Source organism: Ostrea edulis, chromosome 1 (assembly GCF_947568905.1).
Source record: "Ostrea edulis chromosome 1, xbOstEdul1.1, whole genome shotgun sequence".
Lineage (NCBI taxonomy): Eukaryota > Metazoa > Mollusca > Bivalvia > Ostreida > Ostreidae > Ostrea > Ostrea edulis.
The window spans coordinates 4,501,704-4,513,978 of NC_079164.1; the positions used below are offsets into that span (position 1 = coordinate 4,501,704).

The 12,275-nt window shown below is 34.8% G+C and overlaps 1 protein-coding gene across 4 annotated transcripts in view; it reads right to left on the reverse strand.

Annotated features, from left to right (window-relative positions):
• The window catches only part of LOC130046607 (uncharacterized), a 38,572-nt gene that overhangs the window by 16,591 nt on the left and 9,706 nt on the right, over positions 1-12,275 (reverse strand). For 3 of the 4 annotated variants that reach the window (XM_056151071.1, XM_056151075.1, XM_056151069.1), the window contains 6 exons: positions 10,477-10,587; positions 9,883-9,969; positions 8,796-8,909; positions 5,177-5,281; positions 4,567-5,034; positions 2,263-2,346 (listed from right to left, as the gene is read on the reverse strand). In XM_056151071.1, the coding sequence (XP_056007046.1) occupies positions 2,263-2,346; positions 4,567-5,034; positions 5,177-5,281; positions 8,796-8,909; positions 9,883-9,969; positions 10,477-10,587 (969 nt within the window). The remainder of the gene's footprint in view (positions 1-2,262; positions 2,347-4,566; positions 5,035-5,176; positions 5,282-8,795; positions 8,910-9,882; positions 9,970-10,476; positions 10,588-12,275) is intronic. The other variant, XM_056151080.1, reaches the window with a different exon arrangement.

Consider the following 12,275-nt stretch of genomic DNA (forward strand, 5'->3'; position numbering starts at 1 on the left):
TCAATAGGCGTCATCTACTCCTTATGCTATACCCGTGTACCACGTTTGGTGTCAATCAAGCAACTAATTCTAAAATATAGGAGGCAATATATTACTTTGTCCAGTTTAACCCTTGACCTTTGACCGTGTGACCTCAAAATCAATAGGGGCCTTCTGCCTCTTAAGATGTACCAGTGTACCCAGATTGATGTCTATCAAGCAAAGGGTTCACTAGACATTGAGTGGTCAGTATATTCCTATGTCCAGTTTAACCCTTGACCTTTGACCATATGACCTCAAAATTAATAGGGTCATCTACTCCTTAAGATGTACCAGTGTACCAAGTTTAATGTCTGTCAAGCAAAGGGTTCTCAAAATATTGAGCGGACAATGTCTTCCTATGTCCAGAGTAGATTGACCTTTGCCCTTTTGACCTAAAAAACAATAAGGGTTCTCTTCTACTCATAACCAACCCACATGAAATATCATTACGATCAAGTGAATGGTTCTCAAGATATTGAGTGGACAACATGTGGTCTACCGACCAACCGACATACTGACCGACCGACAGGTGCAAAGCAATATGCCCCTCTTCTTTGAAGGGGGCATAAAAATATACTCGCATGAAATGCTGGTCCTTATTTACATACATGGATGACAAACACCAATTTAATTAAAATTTGACTTGTGAATCTGCTCATCTGCTATATGCCCTGGCCATATTCAGAAAGGGACAAAAAAATCTTCAATAACTGCTTTGAAACTGAGCTAAACACCAAAATAGGAAATAGTGAGGTCAAGGTCACAGGGAAGGTTAAGGTCATAAAATAATATCACGGTTGAATTGCTACCACTAATATGTATCAGTGTAAGAGTTTTCCAAAAAATATATTGTCAATAGTTGCTTTGAAACTGAGCTAAACATCAAACATGGAAAAGTGAGGTGAAGGTCACAGAAGGTCAAGGTAAAAAAAAATGTAGGCAGTTGAATAGATGATAACAATATGTATTAGCATGTAAGGTTTGATGAAAATATCTTGAATAGTTTCTTTGAAACTGAGCTAAACACAGAGCTAAATGCAAAGTGTGACTAAAGGACAGACGTAAGGACAGAAGATGGACATGACAAACATTATATGCCCTGGCCATGTTCATGGCAGGGCACAGAAATAATTGGATCCTCCCAACAATATGCATATCTACCAACAGCAAAGAAGCATTGTACAAAGTTTCAAGTCTACCCGATAAGCTACACAGGAGAAGTGTTCACAAAAAAGCTATTTTAACATCATCCACCCCTATTAAATCCACTATAACTTTTAGAAAGAATAATTGGATCCTTCTGTCCCGACAATATGCACATCTGCAAATGACAATGAAGCATTGTACCAAGTTTAAAATCTCTCCGATAAGCCATATACGAGAAGTGTTCACTAGATTTTGAGAAAGACAGATGAACAAACAGAAAGTACAAGCTTACCGCAAACAGTACATAATACACGGGTGAAAATGCTTACATGGGGTGCTCTTAAGCCATAATCTGTAGAACTTTGCTACAGGTAGTATCAGCCATCATCAGGCTGTGATATACTTTCTTTGCCAAATATGAATATTTCCTAAACATGGACTAAGTTCAACAATCTGTAATTTTCTTAAAAATTATAAAGAAAATCGAAAATCTTTGCCACGTGTACATCTTCAATACCCACAAAAACACTATAAAACAAGATGGTTCTCACTTGAAAAACGTGGGAGGAGTTAGCCAGACAAATTACAAAACCTCCAAATAATCAATAATTTTCAACTAAAGGGGAAAAACTCCAGAGTTCAAAATGGATCAAAACTGCAACAAGATCTAGAGTGATCCACAAAGAAGCTACATGTACATAGCAAGTTTTATCCTGATATGTGAAAGGGAAATTAAATTAGAAACAGAAAACCCCGAACAGACAGACAGTAAGATGGACAGGCAGACGCCAATACAGACATCACTGTACCATAATACGTCCGATCTATAGACGGGCATATAAAAACAATATGTCTCCCCCTGGGAGATTGATTGATTGTATATTGTTTAACGTCCCACTCGAGAATATTTCACTTAAATTGAGACGTCAGGGAGAGAGACATAAATATATATGCACAACAAATACACTGTAAAAATCTTTCATTTATCATCACAGCAATTTCCATTCTAAATGAAAAAATACAAAACTTTGATAGAGGAATAAAGTTTTTTCAAGAATTTTTCATTAACGTTTGATACTTTACAATAATAATTACCATAATCTTCCTTTTTTATAGATTCCAAGGAGTCGACAAATATTCCCACAGCGTCTTTTTGGGGGGATGTATCTTCTCCACTTTCTAAAATACAAATATAATCATTAAATTAAATATCCTCACTAGCAGCTACACAAAGAAGCTAAAAAAATCACATCCCAATTTTGTTCTCTATATAACAAAGCAAATTTACTATTGATCTCGCAAACGTTCGATCTCTCGAAGTTCTCGATCTCTCGAAATGAAGTTGGGTCCCGTAAAACACATTTCATTGTTTTTCACTCTCGATCTCTCGAAGTGGTGGTAGTGTATACCCACCGTTACCCAAGCCTGTAATAATTCCCCTTCGGACCCTACCTGGATTTTGTGAAATGCTGGAGGATACTGTGGCTATGGTAATTAGGTGTTTACATAGGTGAAACATCTCCTGTGCTTCTTGGTGGAGGTGACACATTTGAGTATATAATTGGCTAATTCGTCAGTTTACACCTTACACTGGAGTTTTGTGATGAATAGAATTATATTTAATCCGGCTATGAATAAAATCTATAATTTGTTTTGACTTGACAAAGAGAGAGTAAGTTTTATACATTAATTTAGAGATCTACACACTATTAAATTTCTCGAGATTGTTCTTTGTGTAAAGTTACTCTGAAGCTTAGTTTTACTCATTCGTTGGAATTTTTGCTTTGTGTAAAGCGACATATAAACATTGAGATCTGTTTAGTTAGCGATAGTAAAACTTTATCGGAACTTGGTTTTCTATGCCTATTTTAGCATGATTAAAGAGCAAATAAATACATAAACTTTGAAATCTTTTTATTAAATGCAAAATAAGGTTCTTTATATTTATATTAAATTAACTACCTGACAAATATGAAGAAAACATGTCAAAACGATATGATCTTGTTGGTAAAATGAATTATTCACGTATATACAGGTGACTCGATTTCTTGAAGTTTTATCAAGGTCCCTCGAACTTCGAGTTATCGAGAGTCATCTGTATATACATGTATAATTCATTTAGTATAAAACACATCAGTCATGATATGAGACTCCCTTGCTTTTCTAACTATACAATTATTTTGCAGAATCTTGAGCTTTTTTAACATGAACCCAGGGGTCTTAAACAGTCACCTGCATCAATATAACAAAACAAAACAATCTAATTAAGTTTTGCACGTTAATAGTGAAAGTGGGCATTATTCAGACTCTGAAAACTGTCGGTCATAGTTTGTTCTTTTGTGTCCAAATTAAAATATCACTGTAAGTTTTTTAATGTTTTAGAGTTGTGACATTACACACTCCTGGAAATAACTAATTCAAACTTTTGTTCATTAATCGCATCCCTGACATACCACATGACCAATTTTTCAAAATTCCACTTTTCACACTGCCCATCAAATTAACTGACATAACTGTCATTTTCAAACTCAATTCTTCTCTACATATCACAGAATCCCCGAACACAATCCATGTGAAGATCAATTCTAAATCCCTCCAACATTACTCAGATATCACATGGCCACCTTTCCTAAAAGCTACTATAAATACAAATATTTCTATCGTTTTTCACTTAGTGACCTCAAACTCTGACATATGACCTTGGTTCATTCATGAAACACACTGTAAGGTCATAAGCTACCATTTTCTTTCATTTGACTACCTGCCTTGGTGATCAAAAGGGGTAAGAGTAACTCATGTGACCTAACAAACTAGATGCTAATTTCATAGACACCACACATCCCTTTCTAATGTTCAAATCTCAAAAACATTCATTGCAACATCATAGTCTTTTGTGTTGAGTTAAAGTAAACATACATTAGCAGTTGATATATGTAAGAGATTGTGTGCTAGTCTTGCTTATTAAGTATACGCTAATGTACGACCAGACACATATTTGTCATTGAAATGTACATCGTGTTCCAAAGTCATGATATATTTATATACCGTTATTGTAACTGACATCTGCTGTTATTTTGATGGTCGCATAATCTCTAACTTTATTTTGATTTATAACACTTGACAGCGATTGTTTTCCTCATATAACTGGTACCGAGAAACGGTACCATTCCCAATGCCAAAAACCATTGATTTTTCCCAATTTTGAGACGAAAATATTCCTAATTTACTTGACGAAAAATAGACTGCTGACATCGTAATTTACTTAGTCTGAAACGTACCAGTCGGTAGAAAAAAATCGTTCCTTGATAAAAGTAATGACCTTATTTTTAATGATTTCATCATATATAACTTTTTCACAAGTTGATCTGTGAGTATTTGATTTACCATCCTGTTCACTACCTGAATCTGCTGAGCTGTTCAAATTATTTTGACGTTCATTTTCTTGTTCATTCACATGCTTCATTGCTGTATTATCAGAAGTTCCACTTCCCTCATCAATCTGATTATCACTATTCTGGGTAGTATCTACTGAGAGATCCTTCTGCTCTGAATTTTGTTCTCCAGAACTACCATCAACATGCATTCTACAGCCACTCTTTATTTCATTATTCTCATTATTTAAGTCAGTTTTGACAGTTTGGTTCGATGATTTATCAGTAACATGCTGTTTTACATCCTGGTCCTTGTTACCTTTTTCCTCACTTTGGTCCTCCTCAGTAACATCGGTGTTTTGTTTTCCATTCTCACCATTTGTATCATTGACAGGAGACAAATGTAAATCGTCTTCCTTGCCATTATCAGGCGACATTACATCTGGAAAATGGCCTTTTTCAATGGATCCTTCCTCTTTCTTTTTCTCTGCACCTACTTTGAAATAGAAAATGTTCATTAAAATTATGAATCAAAGATTGAATGTCCTCAAGAGTGATTAATTCAACTTCTATATAAAGAGTCAATTAGCATAAAAACATGGCGATCATTATTTCTAGAAAATCCATCAATTACTAACCACCAGGTGACACGTCTTCTGAGGAGTCATGTCCTCCACGGAATCCTTCCCCTTCTTTCTTCTCGTTTTTCTTGTCATCCTTGATTTCTGTCCTCAATATGTCAGCTGTGAAATTAAATACATTCTATGAATTAAAGCTCAGTGTATGTTTTCAGGAAACATTACTTTTATTCATGTAACTAAACAAAACTAGAATAGAATCAAACAGAGTCAACAAGCATTCTGTAAGTATGGCGATAAATATCTCCTACCAGCCCAAATCTACGTTATGTGCATGATACTAGTATTATGCATGACTAGTCTTATGTCAACAGTTTAATATATATAATCATCAAAAATAAGAATAACTAATCATTGTGAATAAAATCAATTTGGTAGTTATTAATTTTTAGGCCAAAAAAAATTAAACAATAGTGTCTCAGGCCCCACCACATCCATTAACAAGAGTACCGCAAACGGTACATAATACGCCCGTGAAATGCTTACATAGGCTGTTTTTCTTGTGCTATAATTTGTATAACTTTCCTTCAGGTATTATCAGCCATCATGAGGCTGTGACAAACTTTCATATGAGCAAAGGGTCTTAACTTAAAAATCTAGATTTCCTCAAAATGGGCCAAGTTCAACAACCTGTAGTTTTTTTCAAAAATGGAAGAAAATCAAAATCTTTCCACAGATGGACATCTTCAATACCCATACAAACACTCCACAAAATAAGATGGTCCTCACTTGAAAACTGTGAGAGGAGTTGGGCGGACAAATTATGTATCCTCCATAGAATATTAATTTCCAAATACACCAAGTTCAACAACCTGTAATTTTCTCAAAAATTGTAGAAAATCAAAATCCATCCCACATGCACATCTTCAATACCCATACAAACACTCCACAAAATAAGAAGGCTCTCACTTGAAAACTGTGGGAGGAGTAGGGTGGACAAATTATGTACCCTCCATATAATAATTATTTCTAAATAAAGGGGTAAAATTCCTGGGAAAAAGGTCGAAATGGATCAAAATTGCAGTATGATCTAGAGTGACCCACAAAGAAGCTACACAGCAAGTGTCAGCATGATATGTGAAAGGGAAATGAAATTATAATGAGAAAACCCCGAACGGACGGACGGACGTACAGACATCGCTGTACCATAATACGTCCCGTCTAAAGACGGGCGTATAAAAAGGTACCACATGAAATTTATTTCAATTTATATTTGTTTATTCATATAAATGAGGTAACTCTTCTGCTATTATAGGATTAAACATTCTTTTAGAAGAATTTATCGATGTGTAAACTCTGGACATTTTACTCACAAAATGAATCAAAGTGCAAAGCACTTTTATGTTAAGTCCAGGGTTTACACACCAATAGATTCTTCAAAAACAATGTTTGATTCTTATAGTTTCAATTCACTCCCTGTATTATCAATTTAAAATATTTGAATAGTTTCCCAGCACTATGTTATTTGTTTTCAGGTGTGTATATATTCATAGCGTTTTTGGATTTATTGATGTGTAAATTATCCCTTTCCTTTATTTTTGTCTAATCAAAACAATTGTAATAAATAACATTGGAATTATAGATATTTATGTAAAATTTTCAAAAGGTTTTAATGAAATTAATGGCATATTTTTTATCAAATAATTATTGAATGCATACTCATTTATGTGTAAGTGTTTGAAAATAATAGTGTAAATCCAATAGCAAATAATTATATATGTGAAGTTATTTTTCATAGAAATACAAATGACATTGCTTATTCTATATAAACATGTACATCAGAAAGAAAAGGTAACTCATATGCATTCTACAGTCAACATAAAAAGGAAAGACAACTCACGCTACAGCCAAGTCAAAAGAACAAGAGACCTTTCTGGTCCAGTGATTTTTCAGCAGAAGATTTTAAAAGAATTCCCCTATATATTTGTATGTAAAACTGCATGTTCCTTAAGCAAGTATGTTGCCCTGGATTAGAATCCACAAATGAACAAATATTTTTCCGAGTAAACAGAATTACATTATATATGGAAAGTTTTAAGATAACAAAAAAGTAAAGTTAAACAAAAAAATAGTGATGGTGTGCTTTAATTGAAAATCGTATGACATCGAACACATAGAAAGAAACTAAAAGAAAACATAATAATTGACAATAACTCTGGTTGAAGATTCATCCGGGTATGACGCAAAATTTCTCAGCAGAAACAATAGCCATGCTCTCTGATTGCTATCCATATTAACTCGGTAATTAACAAAGTACATTTCATACATGTAAAAGATAAAATCAAATCAAAACAAAAGATTTGATCAGAAAAGCTCACTTCAGCAAGAGTTAAAAAAGTAGAAGTAAAACATATGTTTCAACGCCTAGTGGGTGAATTATCAGAAACATTTATTACATCATCTTTGTTAAAGCACGTCTACTGACCAATGTTGAGATGTAAAGTTCACATTGCACAAAACACGTTCGTCTATATATTACGCAGTTATATAGCAAACATTTTCACATTCATTCAAACACTGTAATCGGAAGAGCAAAGCATGATAAAAGTTAAACTTTTATCTGAACAAGAGGCCCACAGGCCTTATCAGTCACCTGAATACTAGTGAAAAAGTATCACTACTTCCATGGGCTATGGCATCTAGAAAAAAATTCCTGTTCTAAATATCTATTAATCTAAATTCTAGTTTTCAGTAACAGTATAAAACAAGATGTGTTCTTAAACCTTCACTGCCTTCAAAGGTGCATACACTGATTAAAAACTAAATAATAGGTGTCTTAACATTAAAACATCAAAACATTTGACTAATTTGGACTCATCCTTAAGTCATAACCCTGGGTTTTGATTGAAATTCACCAATTTGTGTACATCCTTTTCTGCTATTCCTAAATATACATTTAGATTTCATACAGTATCGGCAAACTTACACATAAATACTATATACTAAGTTTGCCCCCCCCCCCCCCCTCCCCCCCTTTGTGGGAATCTTTACTCTGGGGATCATCAAATTTACAATTTTGGTAAAATACTACCTGCTCTATCCATTTAGTTTCAATTTAGTATCAACAGCACAAAAGATGTTATTTAAGTATTTTACACATAAACACTATATACCAAGTTTGGCCCCGCCCTTGGGTCATTACCCTTACCCCGGGCTTCATGAAATTTACAAAATTTGGTAGAGGCCTTCCTGCTCTCCATCACCATGCATTTAGTTTTCTTACCCATGCGCGGTTCTTGAGAAGAAGATTTTTGAAAAACTGTAAAAGCTTATTAGATAACCATACTTCAAATGTCAGTTTCCTAAATTAAATCGATACAGAGAAACTAGAAAACTGCATTACAGTAAAAAGTCCCATAAACCTGATAAAAGATAAGTCAACTGTGACAAATCTTCAAATTCATCTGTAAACAAACATAAGCAAGTCACAAATCAAACAGCTTCCTAAATCAAAGCATGGTGAAAAAGTCCCAAAATATAATTTTGACAGACAGATGGACATAGAGAAAATTAATACAATGTGGTTCCTTGTTGGTTTTGCTGTTGGGAGAGCTAATCAGCAGACTGCTCAACAATAAGCAGATTGATATCTGTATTTCTTCAATTTACATTTACTTACTGTCAGGTTCTGTCTGAACTGCTGGAGAAGTAGGTGGCATTTTGAATGACTCATTCTTCTGAGGTGAATCATAGTTTTGAGATACACTGATCCTTTCATTCTTCATGGAATTCTCTGTATAAATATACATTATTTTTCATAGGTACACTTTTACATAACTGTTACATGTTAAAATTATATATGTTAAACAAGAGGCCCATGGTCACATCACTTGCCTAAGTCACCTTAGCCCACATCTGACGATTTTCTCTATATGTTCGCATGTAAAACTTTGATCCCTATTGTGGCCCAAACCTACCCCTAGGTGCCATGATTTTAACAAACTTGATTCTCCACTATGTTAGGAAGCTTTCATGTAAATTTGTATTTTCCAAACCTAGTGGTTCTTGAGAACAAGATTTTCCTGATATATTTCTATGTGAATCTTTGATCCCCTATTTTGGCATCATCCTACCACCAGGGGTACCGGGTGAAGGGTATGATTTTTTAACAAATTTGAATCTGCACTAAGTCGGGAAGCTTTCATGTAAATCGCAGCTTTCCTGGCCCAGTGGTTCTCAGGAAGAAGATTTTTAAATATTTGATATATATATATTTGTATGTAAACTTTGATCTCCTATTGTGGCCTCACCCTACATGTACCTACGGGGAGCCATGATTTTAATAAACTTGAATCTCCACTATGTCAGGAAGCTTTCATTTAAATATCAGCTCATCTGGCCCAGTGGTTCTTGAGAAGATTTTTAATTGACCCCACCCTATTTGTTACTTTTTGTGATTATCCTCCCTTTGAAGGGGGCATGATCCTTCATTTGAATAAATTTGAAAGTCCTTCATCCAAGGACTTTTTTTTGCCAATTTTGGTTTAAATTGGCCAAGTGGTTCTGGAGAAGAAGTCGAAAATGTGAAACGTTTACAGACGGACAGAGGGACAGACAGACGACGGACAACAGGCGATCAGAAAAGCTCACATGACCTTTCACCTCAGGTGAGCTAAATAAAACTACTGGATAAGAAAATGTAGTCTAAAATGTGAAAGTGCAGAGGTACGGACAGAAGGATGACATATTAGAAATGCTAATCTTACCTTCGAGCTGACCTTCACTCTGGTTTTTGTTTTTATTCTCTGCCAGGAGAGGTGACGATTCTTTATCTTCAGTGGATGTTCCTTCATCTGCAGTAAGTAAAACACAGGCGCCTCAACCAATGATTAAAGAAAATCATGCTTAAAAGAGACCTCTTAGCGCAAACATCTATGCATGTCGGTAAAAAGCTAGTATCTATAATTAATGTTCTTTGTTGATTATGCAAGTCCGAATTTGAAAATAAAGAATATTAAAATAGATTAATTAGTTAATCTATTTGAGCCCATTTTTCTTTTGTAGTCTCAACTTAGTCCCAAGGGTGAGTGCTTATTTTGAATGACAACATTTTGTCAACTTCAATCACACCTAATTTCATATTCTGTAACATTTACTGTTGATATGTAAACTATTGTGGTTTTTGTCCCTTTTGCTTCTCTTGATTCAGTAGCTGTAGAACTGGACTTCTCTGGATTTTTTCTCAAAAAGCTCAAGTTTTGCATTAGTGATTCATAAGAATTTATGTAAATTTAGAAACAAATATCCTAATGGGTAGAGAGAGGAGCAGTGGGGACGGGACATATAAACACTAGAATTACCTTTTTCTTTTTGTTGTTGGTTCTGTTCGTTTTCCTCCAGACATCTTGTTTCTGTATTCATTAAGTCGTCACCTTCACCCCTCTCCACTGCTGTCTCTCTCTGACGTGTATCTGTTAGAAATAAAGTGACATTGCATTGTATGAAAGTTTTCGGGTTTTAAAACACGATTTCAAATTAATTCCTTTTCTAACGTATATTATAATGGAATATGGTAACTGTTATAGTAAAACTTCAGGGCCAGCAAAAAAAAACAGTCTTGTCTCCGTTTCAAACTTCCCCAACATCTACTACAGAGTTCTGTCAGTTTCACGTGAAAATAAAACACAACCAGCCAGGGAGACAGCATCGCAATATGCTGAATATGTCCCATTTCCGAGTATTACTGATGTCTAACCAAGTTAAACAACAGCAATTTTAAGTTCAATAAACTGTAAATGTACATTATTACATGAGATACTTATTTCTGCTATGTCCGAGGTCACAAAACATCTGCAGAATCGCATACCAGCAGACTTGAAGCTTGTATTAAGCTACAATATTGTCATGTAAGCCACACGCAACTCAACAGAATTTCTTACCTAGTATATGGAATAAACCAAAATAACCATTACCTCTGGAATTAAACACCTCTACAGTATTTAAGAAGCTATTGATTGATTGACGATGAAATCTTGAACTTTCGTCGGCTTTTGAGCACAACTGCGCAGGATTGATTGATTGTATATTGTTTAACGTCCCTCTTGAAAATATTTCACTCATAGGGAGACGTCACCATTGCCTACGGAAGGTTGCAAAATTTAGACTATGCTCAGCGTTTACTGCCTTTGAGCAGGGAGGGATATTATTATGCCATAATTGCTGTGAAAAGTGACATCAATTTTTGTAGTCTCAAGTCCGAAGGAATGCCCCATTTAGTCGCCTCTTACAACAAGCAAGGGGTACTGAGGACTTATTCTAATCCGGATCCCACAGAGATCTCTTCTGTAAGATGGGGGACCCACCGAGTGCAAACTTTCTGGAGCTTTAACTGTTCTTTTAGAATGCTGACGAATCAATGTTTGTAATATTTGCAAGGTATATCGTGTATCTTCAGCTATTAGTTTTCATGTGCTAATTTTTTGTGTTTTTATTTTGGTTTATAGGAATTTGTTGTGGTTTATAGGAAATGCAATGATTGTTGATCGAATGTCTACAGAATTAAAAAGTTAGTTTCACACACTTTCAAATAATATAGTACAGTTTACATGGACAAGAAAGAGGTCAAGTTGTGAATAATAAAAACTAATGTCCTCCATTTTCTTCCTCTCCGCCCCTCCAAACATAGCATTTCGTGGGGGAAAAAAAGAACGAGAACCTAACAATTTAGGATGTGCGCAACGTTTGGCACATTACCCATAAAAAAATAAATTTTAGGTCCGATGTTAAGTATGTAAACTATGAGAAAAACTGAACTAGATCTTCGGACATTATTTCAAAAATGCTTCGTTAGAAAAGAGTTTTGGATTTCATCGGTATGATAACCTTCCCTCTGAATTGTAGTCCTTGACCCAGGTGAACTGAGGTATTAAAATGTGTACAGCTATAAGCTTGAGTAGTTGTGTTTTTCCGTAGCGTCTCTCGGAATGCATTAATCAAGCCAAACTTTTATGCAAAAAAAAACCCGATCAATTTAAACGAAGGATCCAAATCTAATTAGACTGCCAAAATGATAAATTTCAACTGAAATAGAATTTGAAATGAAAATTCTCCTATCAGTTTATAAAGACTGCTCGCCTTGGCTTTGTTACGTCATGAGTAG